This window comes from Myripristis murdjan, chromosome 4, assembly GCF_902150065.1.
Source record: "Myripristis murdjan chromosome 4, fMyrMur1.1, whole genome shotgun sequence".
In the NCBI taxonomy this organism is placed as follows: domain Eukaryota; kingdom Metazoa; phylum Chordata; class Actinopteri; order Holocentriformes; family Holocentridae; genus Myripristis; species Myripristis murdjan.
Genome location: NC_043983.1, coordinates 10,477,232 through 10,500,054, shown reverse-complemented (window position 1 = coordinate 10,500,054; position 22,823 = coordinate 10,477,232). Strand labels below are relative to the sequence as shown.

General features: G+C 43.9%; 1 protein-coding gene across 1 annotated transcript; it reads left to right on the top strand.

Moving 5' to 3' along the window:
• Positions 1-5,233: 5,233 nt before the first annotated feature.
• Positions 5,234-12,479, top strand: LOC115358528 (C2 calcium-dependent domain-containing protein 4C). Its single transcript, XM_030050561.1, has 2 exons — positions 5,234-7,094; positions 12,468-12,479. The coding sequence occupies exon 1, from the start codon at positions 5,297-5,299 to the stop codon at positions 6,560-6,562; it is 1,266 nt and encodes a 421-aa protein (XP_029906421.1). The 5' UTR covers positions 5,234-5,296; the 3' UTR covers positions 6,563-7,094; positions 12,468-12,479.
• The last annotated feature ends 10,344 nt before the right edge of the window (positions 12,480-22,823 follow it).

Below are 22,823 nucleotides of genomic sequence, written 5' to 3'. Positions count from 1 at the left end.
CCTCTCGCCGTGGTTTCTTTCACAGTCGGGCCTCGTGAAGGAGAGCGCTCTCCTTCAACTGTGGGGTGCAGAGCAACCACTGGCACAGAGACGATTGCTAGGATCTGCGGCCGCGTCCCAGAAATATCACGCTGAGTCCTTGCGGCTATGACTCTGAGTCACATGTGTCACTCGGTCCCCTGTCCAGCTGGCAGGTTACTCAGCGTCAGGCCTCCATGTGGAGAGGGTCCTGAGTCAGCGTCCCCCGGCCCGCTGCAGTGACCCGCTGCTGTGGAAATGGTGGACAGTGGTACGTCAGTTCATTCCACGTACCAGTGGGACCGAGTGTGACAGATTGGAAAGGTGATGAGACGTGAGATGGGAGGAAGACGATGAGGAGGAGGAGGAGGAGGATGTAGTGTTGGTATGGAGGGAGGGATTGATCCATGGGTCAGGATATGAGATGTCTCCAAGGCAACAGAGATTGTCAAGAAGGTGGGAGTGGGCTGGTAGGAAGGAGAGATGGGTGGCAACAATAAAGGAAATGGGGTAAAAATGGACCCTGTGACGTGTGAGGCGTCTTTTTTTTTTTCAGCTCCACCATAAGTGACTTGTGTGCTAACAGTGAACGGACAAGAACAGGAGCCGAGGAGAAGAACGAGTGACCGAACCTGGAGACACGCCGGCCCCCTGTGGAGCTTTTGTACAGCTCCGCCTTGTTCCCGTTCACTCACTCAGACAGACTCTTTTCTACTTGGTGGCCCCCAGCTCCTTCCTGTGGCCCCCTGCAGGTGTGGTGACACAGGCGACTGAAACCCCATGCGAGTGTGAATGAAGGACACAGCTGTGGATTGACTCCTTAGCTGCTTTCTCACATATAATTGACCAACTTACCACTTACGCCGACGTTCGCTCTGTCTCCCCTCACACGGGGAACAAGAAATCTCGGCGCCATTAAACTTCAGTTCTATATCATTCACAGGTATGACCACGGGCAATGACATGCACACACACATGCACAATCACAGACTTGTTCTCTTGGGTTTTTAATACAGTTTCCTCGCATTTTCGGACAGACAGAGATGTAGAGTCCATGCCTTAATGAAAGCAGAGCAGACACATTAACCTTTTCCCAGTCTGTAGTCTACCACTTGTCTCATACTGAAGATTTTCAGGCCGTTGTATATGGATCTCATTATTTTGTAAAGGAAGCCGTTAACACTGTGAGCCTGGAGATGTACACAGCGTGGTGTGACTGCCACAATTCAAATATTCCTCAACAGTCTACCTTTTTATTTAATCAAATTTAATGCATCCCTTTTTCTTTCAGTGTTACTGATCTTTTATTTCACCAGGGAGTCTAGCTGATATCAAAGTCCTTTTTCAAGAGAACTTGGAGAAGAACATACCTTGGAAAAGGAACCACAAATCAAGAAAATATGAGATATATTAACATCAAAGGTAACACTTTACAATAAGAGTACAACAATTAATGTTAGTTAATGTTAGTTAATGCCGTAATGGTTAATTAACTTATAGTTAATGATTATGATGACATTTACTAATGTTAATAATATCCACAATAACCCTTAAATAACATATAAATTAATACCTTAGCATGAACAGCATTAGTACATGATTCTTAGACACATTAGTTAACGGTTAGTTAACTGTTACTTAATGTTCATTACCTGTTACTTAAGGTTTATTACGGCATTAACTAACGTTAATTGTTATACTCTTATTGTAAAGTGTTACCATATCAAAGATTTGGACAAAACAATTAAATTCCCCAAATGTGGTGTGTTTCACTTACAAGGTCCACTGTACCATAAACTAGCCTTGTTAAGTTAAAAATGTATGTGCAGTAAAAACCAACCAGCCCTGTGAACTGTTACAATTATTGCTGAATTCAAAAGGAAGCTTCAAAGGCAGAGCCTTTTAGATAAATGTAATACAGTGCATTTGCCTTCTTGTTGTTAGAGAAAACCAGCCTTTATTTATTTATTTAAGAATCATAAAGATGACAGTGTAATTTATTCTGAAACTAAGTGTAAGCTCCTGTGGTACATTACAGCCAGTGCTCACGAAGTACGAGGAGCAGCATAGAAATAGAAAATATCTATACCATCAAATGTCCATTGCATTTAAGTGGCCTTCGAGTGTGAGTCTGGGTGCAGTTTGCATTGCAGAATTGCTACTGCTGCTGAATTATTCCTGTGCTGACTCCTTATAAGATCGCTTACACTGTTGCACAGGCTGTTGCATGGCTTATACAGAGTTACAAGAGTGCAGAGCCTCTCCACAGGCATTATTAGAAAGCTGTGCTCGTCTTCAGCAAATGGCTCTTTCCACCACAGGTTGATTACATCAGAGGATGACCCACCGGTTGACCTCCCAGCACAAGAAAGACATGCAATTTTCTCCACTCACAGAACCTGAATCGTAACATCTTTTACATGTCATGCTGAAGCTCTCCTGATGTGGATCTTCATCACCGCAGGTGGAGCCGCAGCGCGTCCGGGTTGATATTTATCGACCATATAAGAATGTCGTGGGGCAGGTTTATTTTCTTCAAAGGATCTGCTGTGTGTGTGTGTGTACATGTGGATTGTGTGAACAGACTGGGAGGGTGTGTGAAAGCATTCATGCAGGTATGGGTGTGAATTAGTTTGTCTGCCTGTGAAGTGTCTTCAAGTAAAACGAGGGTGAAAACTTAAATTAAAGTTGAATCCAACAGCTCATTTCCTATAAAGCTCCTGTTTGTTTTGCCTACTCTGCTCCCAATCAGCTGCGTGACAAAGGGCAATGCGACCCAGAGCAATCAAACTCCTCTCAGGTTCCATCTGGATGAGGTCAGACACAGCCGCTGGTTAATAACCTTGTTGTAAAGCTATCTTGTGAGGGCTGTTATCAGTGTAATCCATGCCCTCGTCACAGTAAGATACAGGCTGATACTGTTACCATCACAGGCCTTGCTACAGAGATGCTGAGGTCTGAGCCACAGGCACACGTCAAATTCCTCCTTGACATCAGTAACTCGTACTGCAGCACAAGTCACTGCACCGCTCATTACTGACTCAATATCTGCAAAAGCAGTGGCCCTTTTTTGACTTGCTCAATCCAACACTTGACTCAAACCAAGCTATTTGCAGAAATGAAGGGCTTCACGATGCCTTTGTCCTCCTGATCAATGAAGTCAACGGGGCCCTTCCCATTTTTAGAGAGGACAAATATATTTGTTGCCATAGCAAAGTTTCCAGGGAAACCGATCAGGCGGTTTAAACCCAAAGACGGACTCACAAAAAAAGGATGCCGCAAATTAAATTAGGCCTCAGAGCCAGGTGCCTGCGCTCTTCACAGCACCATCTGTCTGCTCAGCTGCATGTTCTGTTCCTGGTCAGATAACACACAGTCTAGTTAGAAGTTCTCACCTACAGTGACATGCTCACATGCACAAACTCCAACCTTTGGTGGAGAGAGAAAAAGAGAGACAAAAAAAAAAAAAAATGTTTAGCTGTTAGAATGAGTTTTGAAGCGGCCTGATGGAGAAAGTGCCATGTTCCTCTGAGGAGGGCCGTTTTTTAATGATGCTCCTGCTCAGCTCTTGTTCCAGTCATACACAAGTAGCACTCTAATTAGACGGTGAAGGCGTGACAAGGGTGGAGGGGGGGCTGTAAAGGTCAACATGAATCGCATGCTGTTGGGAACATTAAGCAAGGCATCCAGAACGGTGTACACACATATACAATACTGATCTAACAGTTTTAGACTGGAAAAGGGGAAAATAATGAGTCGCCCTGACTGCAGCAGTGCGAAGTGAATATAAGACAAGCACAAGCAGCGCGTGAACAGACAGAGGATCAGGGCAAACCGGAGAACTGATCGAGGATTAAACGCACCGTGGCAGTTCGACATTTTAAACCCACCTGTAAGATTTTTCCCCCAACCTCTTGATATGCAACCACTGTGATTCTGACTGGTCCTGCTTTGAAACGCGACAACACAGCATTTTGTCTTATTGGTCAGCTGCAGCCATCGCCGCGGGGACAGCGTATAAAAAGCACAAACAAGCGCTTCACGTCTCCAAATCCATCCGAGGGCGCAGAGAGAGACGCGCCAGGCAGCGGAGTGGAGGAGGAAACACCTGTTAACCGCGGATAAAGCCGAGAGTGTCCTCTTTTAAAAAAAAAAAAAAAATCGCTGTAAGTACATCACATTATAAAAGCGAACAGGAGCAGGGTTTTTCCTAAAGAGTTTATGACGACGTTTAATTTAGGAAGCAAAAGGACTGGTGCGCACGGCACGAAGCCGCGACGCACCTGTTGAGCCGAATTGCTCTTGTCTTTTTATGAAATAACTTTTAATAGATTTTTTTCGTCAACTTTTTTTGTACCCCATTTCTGTGTTTTGAAGTCTGTTTCTTTATGCCTCTGCGCTCTGAACCATGATCCAACCAACTCATTTTAGATCATATTTAGGATGTCGACATTATTACAATTTGGCCAAATTATGTTGAGAAAGAGTATTTTCTGATATAGTCTAACACTTTTCGCACACCTTTTGAAACCTAAGTGTGAGATAATAAACCATCAAAGAACAAAGTGTACGCGCAGGCAAAATGTGCTCAGTTAAATCAAGAAACAGTTACCACAAGTACTTTAAGCCAGTAACTAAACGATTTTTGAAGTTTTTTCTCTGTAAAACCAAGCAATAAAAACCACACAGCTCCATGGTTTATGGTTATGAGGCAGTCTGTTAATGCACTGACGGACAGGCTGTGTTGTGCGGAGATCTGCAGACGATACAGCTGCTGCCAGCCAGTGCATCCTCACTGTGGAGACGCCGCTGTGAATATTTTAACTGCGTTTTGGCTGATTGTGGATGATTTATGTTTGTTTAGAGATTTCACTTCATTGCTCACTGAGACTTATTGGAAACACCCCCCTCCCTCCTCTCCCTAAAATTAGTTGCTAATTGTCTTAGGTGTATTTGAAGTAAGCCACCAGTTGTTTCAGTGCTGTATGGATTATGTTTTTATCTTTTCCCGGAGGTTTAGACCATAATCTCTCAAATCTAGTAACAATTATTATCTCTGAATTGTGGTGGCAGTTATCGCCACTTTATCCAATATCTCTTTAAATGCTTGAGGATCTGTTTGCCTATTAGGACTGTAATGTGTTAATAAGGGTTATTTTTGTCACTGTGGTGGCCTCCGGTCATATAAATCTTCCCCTGTCTGTTATTAATTGCAGATAACCCCTGACTGCACCGCCCCTTCACCCACACATCCCACTTGGTCACGTCCAGTGGGACCATGTGGGTTCTGGATAAGATCCGTGGGTCGGTGGAGACCAACGTGCTGCGACAGGGGGAGAACGGAGACAAGAAGGGCGGCGCGCCAGCCTACAGCAACGTCCTCACACCCGACAAAATCCCAGACTTCTTCATCCCTCCCAAGCTTGTCAGCTGCCCCCCAGAGCCCGAGATCCCCGATGTGAAGGCCAAAGAAGGACTGCGAGTCTCCGCTTCCGAGCAAACCATCAGCAGCGGGAAGAAGATCAGCAGCCCTCGCAGCCCCCGTCTGGTGGCCAAGCTTGCCGGGGACACCAAGAACCTGCTGCGAGCGGCGAACCGCCACATCATACAGATAGAGAGCGCGGACGATGTGGTGGCCGGGGACACCAACGCAGACCCCCAGTCGCAGACGGCCATGTCCCTGCCTTACGTCGCCAAGACACAAACCTCCTACGGCTTTGCCACACTGAAGGAAAGCCCTCACACCCGCCGCAAAGAGTCCCTGTTCCACTGCGACCTCACCAGCCCCATGACCTCCCCAAACATCCAGAGGAGGACGCAAGGGAAGAGCGGAGGCAGCGAAGGGGGGAGCCACTTGAATCCAGCTGACTTCAACACCTCTCACATCAACCCCTACCGTTATTTCAGCGGCGGGGAGAGTGACACCTGCTCCTCAGCCGAGTCCTCACCATTCAGCTCGCCTCTGCTCTCCCGCTCCGCCTCCCTGCTCAAAATCTTCACCCATGAGACGCAGGCCAAGGTGGTGAAGGCCAAGAGGACATTTGCGCGCCACAGCTCCCTGTCCACCGACGAGTGCAGCTCAGCCGAGCCCAGCCCCAACATCCAGCGGCGGCTCCACACTTCTACCCTCCACGGCGGTGCGGCCGCCTCGGACCCAGGACTGCATCGAGAGCACACCATCAGCCTGCACAAAGGCGGCACGGTGAGGATCAGCGCCAACTACGATGCCGGCACCGCCCGCCTGCGCATCCGCATCCTGGCCGCGGAGAGTCTGTACGACAAGCTCTTCGACATCAAGAGCATCAACTGCTGCGTGTCCGTCTACCTGAACCCGGGCAAGCTGCAGAAGCAGAGGAGCAACATCATCAAGAACAGCCGCAACCCCGTGTTCAACGAGGACTTCTTCTTTGACTCGGTGACCTCGGTTCAAGTGAAGAACCTGTCGGTGAAGATCAAGGTGGTGAACAAAGGCACCAGCCTGAAGAGGGATGTGCTGCTGGGAGAACGAGAGGTGCCTCTTACAAAGCTGCTCTCGGGGCCCTAAGCCAGAGAGTGTCGAGATCATAAAAGGCAAAAAAAAAAAAAAAAAAAAAAAAAAAAAAAACAACGAAAAAACAAAAAAACAAGACACCACTCGATGCTGATTTTATTAGATGTTTGCACTGGTTTCTATGAATTCTGCTCTGCACCTTTGTGTTTTCTTTTGAAACAGCTGAAAACAGTGGATATATCAATGAGGGGAGAGTAAAACGAAGGTCACCCAGGAAACAAATGCCTACACGGCGAGAGCGATGTTCCTCTGATGTATTAAGAAATAATAAACATCCTCTGCAGAGTCGGACTCGGAAAATGAAGCCCTTTGGACGTGCATGGCTGGACTAGAGATTTTTAATGGCCGAGGTTTGACCGGTCCCTCTCCACACTCACAATGAAAGCTCATTAAACCTAGCCGGGCTGAACATTCCCCCGCCACAGATGAATATGACAGATGAAAGAGTCTTTTCTGGATGTCTCCCTCTGCCAACTTCTTCAGCCACTTCTGGATCAAAGGTTGGGAGACACCTGTGCATCGAACTGTCCCGCCTGTCCTCGCCTGCACCGTGTACGTCGTGTGTGTGGCATGGTTGTGTTAATGTAATCTGACATAAAGGATGTAATTCAACACACAGCGTACTGTTTACTCGGCACAAAGATGTTTTTGTGTAACCCTGTGTTCTTTGAAGTGGCACTACATCCTGATGTGCAAATGACCCTTTGATCCCGGTTGCCATGGCCCGCCCGCTGCAGGGGAGACGAGGGACAAACAGAACAATCACAGCATCTCGCGTCTCTGAGAGCAGAATTCTGGTATATTGCAAACTAGAGTACCATTTGCATGGCATGAATATGTAAATGGCATCGATGTACGCTCGCCGTTCTCAAAGTTTCATGAAACCCAAAAGCCTTACGATGTGTGTGACGTGCATGTGTGAGAAAGAGAGGGAGAGCGTTGATTTTTTGCCTCGTATGACATTTTACCCCAAGTTGTTGACTATAATTTTATATGTTGACTATGTGGTATTTGTACGACACTTTTTGTATGTTTTGGGATGACAACGTGTGTTGAAATTGTAATGTATATAACTGTACATCTATAAAAATTTGTATGATTGTCTATGACATGCCAATTATGCACCATGCACCAGGAAGTGAGCGTCGACGTCACTTCTCTTGCAGCCTTTGCAGGACGGGTCATTTTGATGATTTTTTTTTTTCTTTCTCCCGTGACTACAAACCTAAGGAATAAGAACTATCCAGGATCGCACTCGGGAAAACAACCACACACGCTTTGACATGAAGAGCAGTTTCTCCTCTCGGTGCGCTCTGCTGTCCAAAGGAATTAAAAGAAATTGCATGCGATTGCAGCCTCAAGTGCTTGGAGAAAGGCGGGCGACTACAGAGGGGAAATTAAAAGAGGCAGCGCATCCACCACTCTGACAAACGCAGACATCAAACACCGAGTTTTCCTTCCACGCGGCAGACGGCTGTCATGTGGAACACACAGCCCCGGCACTTCAGCTCAACGCCGGGAGGATCACCCTCACCTCGTGTTTTAAACTCACTTTGTAGCAATGAGATTGACATGCTCCGTGTGCTTTATATACAAATGTTGTGCTGGTCGGGTTTTGCTATGGTGTGAAAGTCAGTGATCTGTTGTAATCCCTGTTGCATAACCGGTTCGGTGTGGAAGCATCCAGTGCCTGCTCTGTAGGGTTATTGTGTTTTTACTGAAACGTCCTCAATTATAATCAACCCCTTTGTCGCCAAATTCCTTGTAGCATGACTAAAATTATTCTGTAGTGTCTGTACTAAATTTCAGTGGATTTTTATCGTACAATAGTGGGTCGCCTTGTGCTCTGGTTCTAGATGATGAGAACATTTGCTGCCAATACACAGGGCCTGTGGAATTGTTTCTAATACTCAATTATGCTTGAAATATGGGTGATGTGTTTTGGGGATTGCCCAACTGAGTCCTATTTTTGTAATTGATTGCCTTGCCTGGTTTCCTGCGGCTTTATCATTCAACAGATTTGATACGAGGGGAGAAAGATAATAAACCTATCCACGAGGGTCCGGCTATCTCGCCACTTCTGACTGATTAAGTCAGCCCAAATGTGGCCCAAGTTTAAGATTTACATTTTGTGAATGGTGAAGTTTTGGAATAGGATCGACGCTCACGTCTTATCACTTGTTTATTCTTCTGTTCAGAAAACAATTAAGAACTACAGGTGGCAAACCAGAAAAGGCTTCCTCGAGTGATCACCAACACTGATGTGATTGTTTTAAAGCAAGCATGACTGGTTTGAAGCTAGGCGTCTGGAAATGGTCAGTCCTGCTCGTTTGATGTGACAATTCTTGAGATAATCGGGGTCATTGTGAAGTTTGAGCCACAACCTGTGATGAGAAATAGTTATTTTGCAAGTATATCACACAATGGATCCAGGATGCCCTCTACAACCATAACCTACTTTCACATAAAGTGAAAATGCCACGTAACAGGGTGTTATTCTTGACTGGAGCCGTTAATACCCTGAACTACGATCCAGGGTATTTCCAGTGAAACTGAAAATGGACCTCTGATGGTGTAAAAACATTACTTTTTGTCTGAAAAAAAAAAAAAAGAAAAGAAAAGAGGCGGATGCTTTTCTCCAGAGGTTGAACTGTGTATTACTTTGGATATACTTTACTGGAAAAGTGACATCATAACAAAAAGTATTACAAAAGTACTTTTTGAAACAGTTTTTATTGGCTTATGGTTCATTTTCAAAACTGGAGCACTCTGTCAGTGTTTAGATTCTACTAAATGGATGCTACATATTTCTAATAGAAAAAAAAAAATGACAGTGGCCAAAGTATTTATTCCTAAGTAACTGGACCCACATGTAGTAAGCTGACATCATTGAAGTCTCCATATATTGTTTATATCAAAACAGGAGTTGTGATCCACTGTACTCCCAGGACTAATATGGGTCATATCTGATTTAGATCACTACTTCTATCCAGTGATAATTATAATGTATGAAGCCTTGTGACAGTAAAACAGGGAAATATGTTCCTGTCTGTCAGCTGGCTGGTTTGGGACGCCTAAACCCAAGAAAGAACAAAACTTAATACAAATCTCTTACCCACATTAGCAATGGTTGTACCTTATCACGTCTCATTTTCCAAGTGAAAGAATGACCCATTTGCAATTTCTTTGTCTGAAACCTTTCGCTTATCTTTTTTTTTCCCCCTGCAGATTGCACTCAGCTATCTGAAAAGCAGAAAACATCCTAATGCGTTGGGCATAAACTGTCGGTGTTTGAAGCGAGGACAGTCACAATAAAATTAGCCTGGTTATAAACTTAGATGCTCTGCCCTGTTTAAATACAGGGTTGTCCAATTTGAATGCTAACCTTTATTTGATCCACCGAGGAATTGCCAGAATTAACTTTTCCATTATCTTGCCTGTTGCCGCGCTAAAAATCAGTCCCTTTTAATCTGTGCTCGGCAGCAGTTTAATTAGATATGGGGTGGAGAGGGTTGACTGGCAACGATTTAAATGAGAGCTGAGGAGAGACTCAGTGCTGGTGGGTGTGTGAGACGGAGATTGGTGGTCAGATGGATAATGCATTTATGCCTTTCACTGACAGCCACATTTAATTCCTTTCTGAGGCTTTTTTTTGTTTCATATATATATATATACTGAACTGTCTCTCAAGTCTTCCTGTCTTGACAGGTTCTCTCTGAAAAATGAAGCTGAGAAGTGCCAATCCGCTACTTGACACCAAACTCTTTCCTTTCTATTCCAGAGATGTTCGCTTGAACGGTGGAAGCTCGTTCCCATGTGCTTTTGTTGTTTCTGTTGTGCTCTAGGCCCGTGCTGGTGTGAGTAGCTACTTTTATACTGTGATGCTGAAACAATCTGACACCTGTGGATTTTACTGATTATTGTGTTAATGGGCGTGTGAAGTGTTTGAATTAAAGGAAATATTCCCCAGCATCTCTGCCTCCGTCACTGCTGCTCATTTACAGTACAGCCAGGCAGTTACATGCCACGTGACTCAACAGTAGGTGTGCATTTTTATATGCACTTCATTATTAAGAGCCACTGCATCATATGTTTTCCTTTGTAGAAAAGGTACACCTCCTTTTAGATATTCTGGTGATATTTGGGGCAGTTACACACAACAGATCAGCCTTAATAGCAGTTTTCAGTGAATCTGCTGATATTTTTATGTTATTTGTCAATGTGCACGTGACATTTGCACCCCCGCTCACCAAAATATGCCCCCTGCCTACATGTCTGACTCTCACCTAATTGATGGTCATGTGCCACTTGGCTAAACCTCATTAATGATAAATTGTCAGGCTTCCTGTCCTCCCCCTACATGAACATGCGCATGCAGTCTATAGGCCATACACAAACAGCACCGGCCTGCATCTCACCTCAGCCACACTGGTTTTAGTTAGCATATTGAAAATACCTTAATCCAAAACTTTTACCATCACAGCCTGAGCAAAGAGAAAGGCCATCTCAGTGCAGACAGGGAGCGTGTGGGCAGAGGCTGTTACAAACAAGGCAGGGTGAGATTTGTGTGTGTGTGTGTGTGTGTGTGTGTGTGTGAAGCAGCTCTACCTGGGATGTGCGAAAGGAGGAAGACTGGCGGTACTCTGAATCCTGAGAACTGAAAAATTTTTAAGCCCGTCCTCAAGAAGTCTGACTTCTCTGATGAATCCGCTGCATTTCTGTGTTTTGGGCTGCCAAATGATCTGAAAATCTCTGAATTATTTAGTTCAATACCCAGATTCATTGCTTGCCCCCATGCTGTGTATACAACCACATGCTGAATCCCCAACACACACTGGCATCCACAGATATTAAAGCCTTTATTGCAGATCCAGAGGCTTATCAGGACTACGCGGTAATCTTAAATAAAGTATTTCTTAAGTCTTTTTCAGTTTCCTAATGGTAAAACACCACTTGCTCTTATCAAAAACAAGCAAGAAATGACTTTTATCCAAGATTATTAGTTTTAAGGGCCATTAGCGTTTTGGCGTCATTTACATTTTAAATAGCCGACTGATTTCCCTGATTTCCCTATCACAAGTGACTCACTTGAGCAGTAAAGTTACTTTCCATGACTTCACCAACCGCTGGCTGACTGAGTTCTCCTCATTATTATTCATCTTTCCTTATCCTCAGATGATCCAACAAACGCAACATGCTCTATAGAGGCGCCTCCTCTCTCCTCAGTCCCAAAGTACCCAATTCATCACACACATATGCAAAAACACTATTAAGTTTCCTCTGCCAGCTGCTCACGAGATACTGCCACTGCCTGCATGCTTGCTCACCATGTGTATGTGCGCGTGCATGTGTGTGTGTGTGTGTGTGTGTTTCAATATCCTTCATCTGCCACTGCACATTTCCATCCACAGCCGGATGTCTCTCACAGCTTGTAAATTGATTTATAATGCTGTCTTCTCCCGAGTGCCGGTTGGAAGATGGGAAAACACAGTGGAGACTGGGGGTCTGGGTGAACCGGATGGAGCCACAGCACAGCGCATGTTTGTGTGTGTGTGTGACGTGGTGGCAGCAATGAAAACCTACACTGGAGGGCAAATTTGATTGGGGCAATTTTCATCCCTTGACGTGAGGGAGGAAAGGTTCAGGGCTATTATTGGCTTTGGGATTACTATGGCAACCACAAAGCAGAGTGTTATCTGAGTGAAGGAATGAGAGGAGAGAGAGGGATGGAGTGTGCACGTGTGTGTGTGTATGTGTGTGTGACAGAGAGAGAGAGAGAGATGTATGTTGAGTGTTTGAGGTATGGGGGGTTGCTATTCAAATTGCTATGAAATATAGTTGTGGCTGGATTCTTCTTTCATGTTAAACTGGTGGCAAACAAAACTTAGTCTTTAATCAGCACTCACTGTCTGTGATGATTCTCCAAACACAAATTTCACAAATGTTCAAAGCTTAAAGTGATATCAAATATTGATGGAGAGCGCTGCACCACTCAAATTTACTAATTAATGGCTGAGTCTTTACGCTGGTAATGTGAGAATCAGCTTCTTTCATTGTCCCCGGGTAAATAACACTCCATAATCAGGGACTGGAAATTAAACTGAGCCTCTCCACTGTGTCTGCAGCATCGCTGGCAATTTGAATGTATCCTTCAGCTCCTGTATTTCTGGAGGTAACCGGTCCTGTCAATCCATCAGTGGCCATCACACAGTAATTAGGGTTCTCATCATCACAATCAGGGCTGTGAGAGGGACCGTGGGGATAATGGCAGCGAGAGGCGCAGCTGTCACAGCTGTCCCTGGTGGTGTGATCGAACCCGCAGCAAGGCGAGGGATCCACAAGAGGCATTCAGGTGGAGCGCTGCATTTATCGCCTGGCAGCCAGCACCACTAATGATCAGTGGCTGCTCCTTTGTTCACCTGGCCTCCAGCGACCCTGTCAGCGGCGGCTCCCGGTGGCCCAACCACTAAGACAGCCCCTCGGCAAGCCCAAACACTGTTTGCAGCTCAACCGCTGTGATTGCAGGAGGCTCTTCAGCGCCGAACTCCGTGGAGCCTGGAAACCAAAGCCAACCGTGCTATCAAAACCTATGTGTCAATGTTCCCATGGCAACCCCTTTGCCCCAGGTAATGGGGAAACGTAGGTATGCCGCAGGGGGGTCTGTTCTTCCCGAGGAACATCAGGTGGTCACTGGTGCAGAAAAGAGCATTTCAATGCATTTGGAGTCAGCGTGGAGCATGGAGTGGCAGTAATTAGCTGCCAGCTCCTTGGGGGTCAGCTGACGTTGAAACAGCAAGGACCGGTTACTAAACAAACAGCTGACAGAGAGGAATGTCACTCTTTGAAACTCAGCCTCAGAAATAATGAGGAAGAAAACTGAATTTGAAATAGTTCACTCAAGTTCATATGAATCTGAATGATAAGAATCCAACACATCTACATTTGAAAAAGGTGAGTCAGTTTTACAAAAAAAGCTGATGAATGTTAAGCTCATCAGGCTCTATTAATAAACATTACATTTTTAATGGGTGCATTGCATTTCCCATCATACGTGACTAGTTAGAGTAAGTCAGTTTCTTTGGTTTCTTTTTATTGCTGCACAGCCGCCTTGAAGGTGGACAGGACGGGAGGCAACGCTGGGACGTCCACATTGATTTTGATCATGCAAATCAAATTGCAATGAATCTCCTTTCCCCACCAGAGGAAAAAAAACAAAACAAAACAATAAACAGGATGCAAAGAAATGAAAGTAATTTCATTAACTAGCCATCAACAGCTTGTAGACACAACACAAGAGCTATTTCTGTACTCAATCTGCTGCCATATTAAAATGATATTAAAGGAGGTGGTGAGTGTGTTCCTTCACACAGTGGTAAATTATTCATGTCATCACTAGTAATGACAACATCCTGAGCGGCACCGCATGATGTCCTCATCAACGTGTTCTTGAAAACAACCGCAAGTGACAGCCTCAACTCAAAGAATTCATTTCTTGCTCGACCTCTTGCTGCATGCCTCTTAAATGCCTTTCCTTTCATTGCTCCCCTCAATCTGTCTCACATCTGCATCCTTCCGTCTCTCTCTCTCTCTCTCTCTGTCTCTCTCTCTCTTTCCTGCTCATTGCTTCAGAGGTGAAAACAATGTGAGGCTTTCTGACTGACACTTTGGCTATTGACCAGGAGCCGTGCATCTCCCCAAGAGGCAGGATGAAAAAGGCTTTTTGTGCACGTATGATTGCCCGACGTTCAATCAGAGACAAAGGCAGTTGTACAGTCCAAACTGTGCAATCGCTATCAATAGCATTTATTTTATTTTCCTGCAGAGCCAACTGGGGAAACATCTTAAATTGCTGTCAGCGTTAAAAATATACATTGCAATTTGTCTCATGAGTGAGCTGGTGGTAAATGACTTCGCAGTACTAGGCGATGAAAAGGAACCACTGAGATGTTATGAAAGAGCCCCAAACTCCCAAGATAGTCTATCGACCTGTCAAGAACAGGCTTTAGCTATATAGCCGCCTGTCCTGAGACCAGAGTATTAACATTCATATTTATAGCTACCCACTCTCCATAGTCGAAGGTAAACATCTAGCGAAGTTGGGCGGCTCGGGGGGTTTTAGTGCTCTTTCACGAACAAGACTTTATGGTTTGTTTACTACCCAGAATGCACTTTTAGATTTGACTTTTAGCAGACAGCCCCGGTTTCCTGCTCAGGAGAAATCAGCAGCAGGTTGCCCACGCCACGGCAAGCATTGTTTGTTGTCCAGATTAATCAGTCCTGATAAGAAGACCAAAAAAAAAAAAAAAAAAAAAAAAAAAAGATGTGTGTGTTCCGGATTAGACGGCATACCTTGAGGTTGCCATGGTGACTGGCGGGCAGCAGACACCTGTGAATTAACATTAGTGCTGCAGCACCGGGATCTTAATTAGAGACGCAGGGAAAGAGCAGGGCAGGCGTGCGATTCGATGCGTTATCCTGACCCTTTATCAACACACTGCCTCCATAAAATCAAAGAGAATTAGCTTTCAAATGAACAGGTGCCAGATAGAGACAGAGAGAGAGAGAGAGAGAGAGAGAGAGAGAGAGAGGTTCAGGGTGTCTCTATGTATTAAATGCAGCCTGTGTGTTCATGCAACACAAGGGCTGAATAGCGTACAAATTAAACTGACCAATGGACATTGTTTGCACTGGCCCGCCTCCCAAGCAGGGCATTTTTCGCCGTGCTCATTTCTAACTGACCTAATCTGCTCTTTTTTTCCTGGTGAAAGCCAGATAATGCCAGTGGCAACATGTTTATTGGTTTGGGGAAACGAGAATCTCAGCATCTTTATAATCTCACAGCCATTTTTTTCTCAGTCAGTGTTGCACTGATTCCTGTGTTAAGTGTGGAAAAGGTAGGTGTCATCAACAGGTCACTGTAGTATGTATGAAGCCTTGCAGAGCCAAACCAGGGTTGATTATTATGAATCACACAGATCCAAATATTTTGGTGATGATCTTAGTTAGGGTCTTATAAGGTGTCCTTCTTGGACCGATCTATCCGTGGATGTCTAGCTGAGGTCAGCTGGTGTTTATTCAAGACATTCAAACATTCTGCATTGTGGGCCTAGTCTCTATATCGCATTGTCCACAGTGGATCAGGTGTTTACATGATGAATTTTAATTTATTAATTTCTTTTTTCGGAGCGCCATCTGCTCAGCAGCTCGTTGAATTTCATAGTCTGTTCCTCCCGTATGTCATCTGAAACCTTTACCTGGGTGATATAATTTTAGTTTTCTTTTGTTAATGCGCATTTCCAAGTGTTGCATTATACATGTAGTTTATGTGCCTGAGGCTGTTTATCACAGATGTAACACCAAATTGTCCCATGTGAAACATGCAACAGAGGCGACTTATGAACTCGAATTGCGAGCTTTATCTCGGTACAGGGCCGTTTTGAGGGCTGACCGAGCATCAGTGCTTACATCCCAGCTGGCAAAACTCTTGCAGTGAAATCTATCTATCCATGGTACTCCCAATACAAGATATAAAAACCCTGAGTGGATGGGAAGTTTGATTTGACTAAGAGGGCCAAAATGAAATAACACTTTTAAGGCAAATCTGTGTTTGAGTCTGCAAAGTTCAGTCTGACTGTTTACAAAGAGGAAACCCTAGTTCCAGTGGGAAACTTTATGGTGTAACATCAGGGTAAAATGTAATCAAATTAAATAAATCACAGAACAACATCTCAGTCAATGTACCAGTGTACGTCTGGCTACTGTTTACCCCACAGTGACATAATCTCACTTTTTTCACATACTTTTGCTAGACAAGCTAGACAAACTCTTTTTGGCCTTTCATCGCCCTCAAACTCCAACCATTGTTATTGTGTCTGTGTCTTTCTGCTGCTCCCAACATATTAAAAGTATAAATTCAACATATTTTTGATCAAGCCCATCTTTGGACGGTCTAATGTATCCCTTGCTACAGGCGATAGGAGAGGTAGCTGTCATTTAGATACCTGCAGGTAACAAAGACTATTGGTGCACAGACACAGTGTGTGTGTGTGTGTGTGTGTGTGTGTGTGTGTGTGTGTGTGTGCGAGTGTGTGATTGTCTGAGTGGGGACAGGTGTGTTGGAGTCAGGGCAGAGCACCAGCAGCACCTCATTCAATAATCAAGATGCCTTCAAATACTTAGCCCAGTCACATCCACTCTGCTGTAATGTAAGTCTCTGCCTGCTATGCTTCCAGCCGGACTTGTTTGTATTCTGCAGCTTTTTGCTCACTACCTGTAACCCCGACCTGAACCCATGTTGTCTCCTCTCCCCTGCAGTCCCGTCTGCTTGGACTCCAGTCCCGGTCTCAAGCTCCTTGTCTTGTCTCGCCCATCCCGCTCCCTGCCATGGACTAAGCGTTGGACCTGCTCTCTGCTCTCGGGACCTCGCTTGGCTCAGCAAACCCATCTCCCTTGCCTTTGAGTAAAAACACTACTTTTCCATCAGGCCTGTCCCCAGCCTGTCTCTGTTTTGCACTTGGGTCCACCGGCTCAGTAACCTTGTCACAATGACCACTGTTATTTTTGGCATTTTTTTCCCCCTAAAAGACCATTAATATTATCTATGGGTGATTGTGGATGCAGACCAAATGGCAGACATGCTAATCCTCTGCATAAAAAATCGGAAAAATGATGACCTTTATCGTCTCAGTTATCTATTAATACCACTCTTTCAGACTTAGCAAGCCTGTGACAGGACGTGGCTATAGATTTTGACCAGTCATTACTGAAACACTGACATTCGTAACTGGATGGAAAACAGGTCCTTGTAGAACCAAGCTCAACTGTTTCTGAGATTAAAAAAAAAAAAACTTTCTATTATGTTATACAACTAACTTTATTGATATAATTAACATGTTATTTAATTAAAAGTTATTTTAAAACATAAGTAACCCCAGACAAGAAAAAAATAAAATTCCAAAGATTAAGAATTTTCATAAATATGTTTGCATTCACATAAATCAATAAATAAAGCATGATTGTCAGTTCTCTGTCAGTGTAACTTGGGCATCCTGGTGAAACCTCATTTGTTATCAAAGCTGTATGAAATGGACTGAGCAGGTTAAGTAGAGTGACACTCAGAAGTGCCAATCAAACAGAAAGCTGGACTTAAAAAAAAAAGGAAAAAAAAAGTGGTTTTGTCGAGTCCAGTAGGATAATACCTGTCTTTTGCTTGAGATGCCTTTAAAGGGAAGTAATGGAGGCTGTTAAAACCATGAATGCCTCTATTTTAAACCCATTACTGTACCCAAGACTAACTTTCATTCAGGCAGAATACAATTCCCTCCCTACCGGTGATTTATTGTGCAGCGCCATTACGAACCAAATGGGGAATTTCTTTTATAGTTCTCCTCTCACCTTTTCTCTTGTGCCTCATGCATCATGGTTTGCCCCTTTACTCCTCTGCCTTGTACGTCCCAAGTCACCAGCCATTTCTCTCTTGCAACACATTTAGAACTGATGGTAGAACCATCGTCTATCCATCTATGCCACATACACTCATGGTTCATGCTGTCCTTTTTTTTTTTTTTTTTGATCACACTCACTATCACTGTCATGTGTTACTGGGCAAGACTGGTCAGTTAGTAAATTAAGTAAAAAACGATTGGTTAAATAATAAATCAACTAATTATTTGATCATCTTTAAACTGCTCTGTAATATTCTTTATGCAGCTGATCATCAGAACAAAGGCACAAATGCAAAAGCTTAAGGGAAAGTCACTTTTAAACGTGTTTTTTTTTTTTTTTTTTTTTTTTGAAATTTGAAAAATGCTGCTGCTTGGGGTGAGGCTGAAGGTGTTGAGGCGGTTCTTGATGAAGGTGCCCTCCGTGTCTCCAGTTAAGGACGGGCCTTCTTCACACGGTCCAGCGTCCTGCTGTCTTTGCTGACAGGAGCCTTGTGTAGGGAGAGAGCGGCGGCTCTCCTTCTCTGCTGGTTCCTCTTTCTGATGACGGCCTGCACCCTCCTGACCCAGCGTGGCACGGATCTGCTCACCACTTTCTCCTTCTTCTTCACAGGCCAGCAGCTGTTTGAGCTCAGCCTCTTTCACTTGTGGGTTAGGTCAGGGTGGACGTCCCACTCGTCATGGTTCTTGTTGTCCATCACTTTTGAAGAAGGAGAGCCTGGTGCTCAGACCTTCCTCACTATGAGCTGGATGTAGTTTGAATTGTCAGGATTGTTGACAGGAATGCAAGTCCAGTCAAATGGTTTTCATGATATTCAACATATATTCTGTGTTCATTAACATTTTCATGCTAGCAATCAAGTATTTGTTCCTGACTTATCCCATACTTAAACCAGTGCTATTTCAAAATATTCACCTTCTCTATCGCTGTATAGTTTTTGATGTGTCTCTGCTGTGAAGTCAGTCACATCCTCAGCTGACCTGCACCATGCATCCTGTACCTTATCAATTTTCCCTCATTCATTATAGATTCTATCTTACTTGAGGATGTCAATTACAGGACATTCATTCCTAGACAGTGACAGAAATATCCACTTTAATATGCAAAGTGGGGTGATGAAGGAGCATACCACTGCCAAACACTTGAAAACTGAGCAACAAGATGAATAAGTGAGCAGCTGACCATTATATTTCTAATTACAGGCGGATTGTTATTGCCGTGTAGCGAGAAATGTCAGAGTGGTGCCCCGATCCTTGCCTGTGGCCTCTTCTAATGAGCTGCAAGGGCAGGTTTAAATCGACACGAAAGCTCATGCGGAGAAGGTTTTCACGGACACACTGGGAGAGAGGACGGTGATTATTTGGACAGTTTATGGTCAGACAAAATACATGGAGCTGTTAGTTACCGTCCCCGTGGAGCCACACTGTCTTTGAACTCTGTCATGAGCAGTAGTCGTGACTGATGGTGGCGCTTTACCTCGTGATATTACTTGATATTAACGTGGGGGAAATAAAGCAGATGGGGGCTTTGAATGCATGTTGATTGTGGCGATTTCTAATAATCCCACATGCTATTGATTTTGAATTCAACAGTAAATTATGTAATGTGTTTCAGATGAGCCAGAGATTTTTCTTTACACACTGCAGTGCACAATAAAGTGCAAGAATAGAGCAGGTAAATGAATGACATACTGCTGTTATATATTTATATATAGTTATACATGTCCATGGCACACAGATAAGCAGGGTTTGGTGTAAAAAGGTGAAACTGCTTTATATTTTTTCAGTAACACTTTACAATAAGAGTACAACAATTAATGTTAACTAACGTTAGTTAATGCCATAATGGTTAATTATTTGTTAGTTAATGATTATTATGGCTTTTACTAATGTTAATAATATCTACAATAACCCTTAAATAACATATAAATTAATAACTTAGCATGAACAGCATTAGTACATGATTCTTAGACACATTAGTTAACGGTTAGTTAACTGTTACTTAATGTTTATTACCTGTTACTTAATGTTTATTATGGCATTAACTAACTTAATTGTTGTACTCTTATTGTAAAGTGTTACCATTTTTTCTTTGCTCACAGACCTCAACTAAGACAATATGATGCTCTTTCATTTGTGCTATTAAAATAAACATTAGGTTCATGTCCTTTGGTTTGTCAGAGTGTTTGCAACACCTTTGACTATAAACTGCAGCAGCTGGTACTTTGTCAGTTGTTGGTTTTCAGCAGCAACAGCCAAGTAGGTCTTTTGCTTGTTTCTTCATAGTTTTCTATCTTAATTTGATGGTGTTGACTCCAGTGATGATGAAAGGTCAGCTAGAAGGCTGGCAGTACGCTGCCCCGCTGAGCTATGACTTCCAGTTTTTCCTTTGAATGGTCAGTCTAACTGTGTACAGACACTGTGTGCGTACTTCTTTTATTTGACACCACTCATGTTGTGATGGAGAGACACAAGCGTTGCGCACACTTCTTGGTGTACAACTAACTCGCTGGTGGTGCTGTCACTCACTGATGCTGTCTTCACTTTTATGCCTTTATTGCCAAGAAAAAAAGCAACATTAAATGTCAGTCAAGCTGCCTTCTGTTTGTCTCAGTGATTTTGATAAACAATAGGCTCAGCCATGTGATCTGTTGCATAACACCGTGTACCTGTTTATTTTCAGTATTCCATCCCAATCTGTAAAAAGTTATATTTTGCATATATTGCGTGACTAAACATGATCACACGGCAAGTGCACAGAAAGACAAGCAGAGGACTGGAATAGCCCTGCAAAAGCTTTTTTTCTGGACATCAAACAGACAGTAAGAAAAAGAAAGCTTCATCTTCATTAAAAGATCAGATGGACAAATGAATGTGCATGTATTTTGCTACTCATCTACATCTGCACTTTCACCGCCATGTTACACTGCAAAAGTTGAAAGTAAATCCACTTTTTTTTTTTTTTGGTAACCATGGATTTTCATTCTTACACAGGTGTTTCCCTCTTATCTGGGGTGCATCACCATGGCAACCGCCTCACCAATCAGCTCTCAGGAAAAAAGGAGTCCCATAGTCAAAAAAGAGGGACAGTAATACAGTCCTGCACAAGGGGAAACTGTTGAATTAACAGAATAGTGACAATATTTATAGACCAGCGCAACCACTTGGGTCAGGGATGATTTATTGGATCAGATATAATAAATATTTGTGACATTTCCACTTGTCAGCCATAGTTATCAGCAGTGGGTGAAATTTGTGCCTACTGCTGCATATTAAGTGCGCTGCAATTCCCGAGCGTGACTAATGCAATAAACTCATATTCCTATAAGCACAGTCTGAGCCTGAGTTTACCCAGCAATTTGTCTGCTGTTGGAGTGCAAATCTCAATTCAAATTTCAGTTCATTTTCATATTGGAAATTTCTGACATCGCAAGTTTACAAGGTCTGCTCGAACTCACCAAGTAATTAATTTAGTCGTCTGATTAACACATATGAGGCTCGTAGTTGTGACAATCATACATCTTTTTCTGAGATTGAGCATTTCAGGAAGAGGTTTTAAAATTCCAGTCACGATGCTCCTGAACAGCGCCTTTAATTTGATAACAATATACTGATATTTTAACAGTGCTACATATAACCCTTTTAAGTGTTGATGTGTGTTCATCTTGTGCCATTGGGGCTGTGTTTGGGGAAAGTGGAGACTAAATGATGAAATGGTGTAGCCAAATGGGGGCCAGTGATGATAATAGTAGGCCCAGACACTGGGAGCGCGATTACCACAACAAAGACGCTAATGGAGAGAGAGGAAGAGTGAATGGATCCTTCAGAACATCTACTTTTGTATAATCTGTAATTCATAAGCGCACAGCAGACGCACACATTAACGCATACGTCAAGCCCCAAGCCTGACATAATGTTTGCTTCTAAATAAAGTCGTTCGATGAGCACTGAGGAGGCCAGATATATTAGGTTGCATCTGTTTTGTCGTCTGACACAGCATGACACAGAAAGGGAAGGAAAGGTGTGAACAAAATAAACCAGTTGTGACCGCAGCTGTCTCTTTCCTGGCTGTGGGTGGAGGCACAGGTGCAGCTGCCTCCTCGATACCTTAGTAACACCTTTTTGTGTGTGTGTGTGTGTGTGTGTGTGTGTGTTTTGCAACCCCATTTTAATTAGGATGCAATCATCAGCAGTCCCATTTCTGAATTTCATACTGGTTGAAGGCAAAAGTTAGGGGTGGATTTGGCTCTCAGCAGAACCTGTCTGGATCTAGCAAATGCAGCTGGACTAGAAGCTCTCTCTCTCAATTTCACTCTCTGTATCATTCTAACTGCCTGTATGTGTGCATCTCTGCATGGCTCTGTGTGTGTGTGTGTGTGTGTGTGTGTCCTGGCTGTGCTGTCAGAGGGCCTCAGCACTGAGCCAGACAGACTCAGGCAGGGACGCAGGCAGCTGAGACGCAGCTGAGCTGGCCGGCTTAAACTCTCCATAATACACCGGGTCCTACCGCACAAATGAGGGAACAGAGAGACAGACAGGGAGAGAGGCAGAGAGACAGACAGGCACCATGACAACCCCACCCTGTCCACTTCCAGCCAGTCCCATTTCATGACTTTTAAAGGAAAATGAGCAGCCCTCTTCCTCTGAGTATTCATTCAGGCTGGGCCGAGGGCAGAGAGGCTTACACATATCGATTGGTCACAGAGCAGAAAGTGGCACAGATAGGAATCAAACCTCCTGGCTGCAGTCGGGGATTGGATGTTTGATAGCGCGGACGACCCGTGCCACAGTCTGACAGCTGATGCTGATATTGT

Coding starts and splice junctions, on each gene's coding strand:
- LOC115358528 (XM_030050561.1), top strand. CDS start 5,297: ATGTGGGTTCTGGATAAGATCCGTGGGTCGGTGGAGACCAACGTGCTG.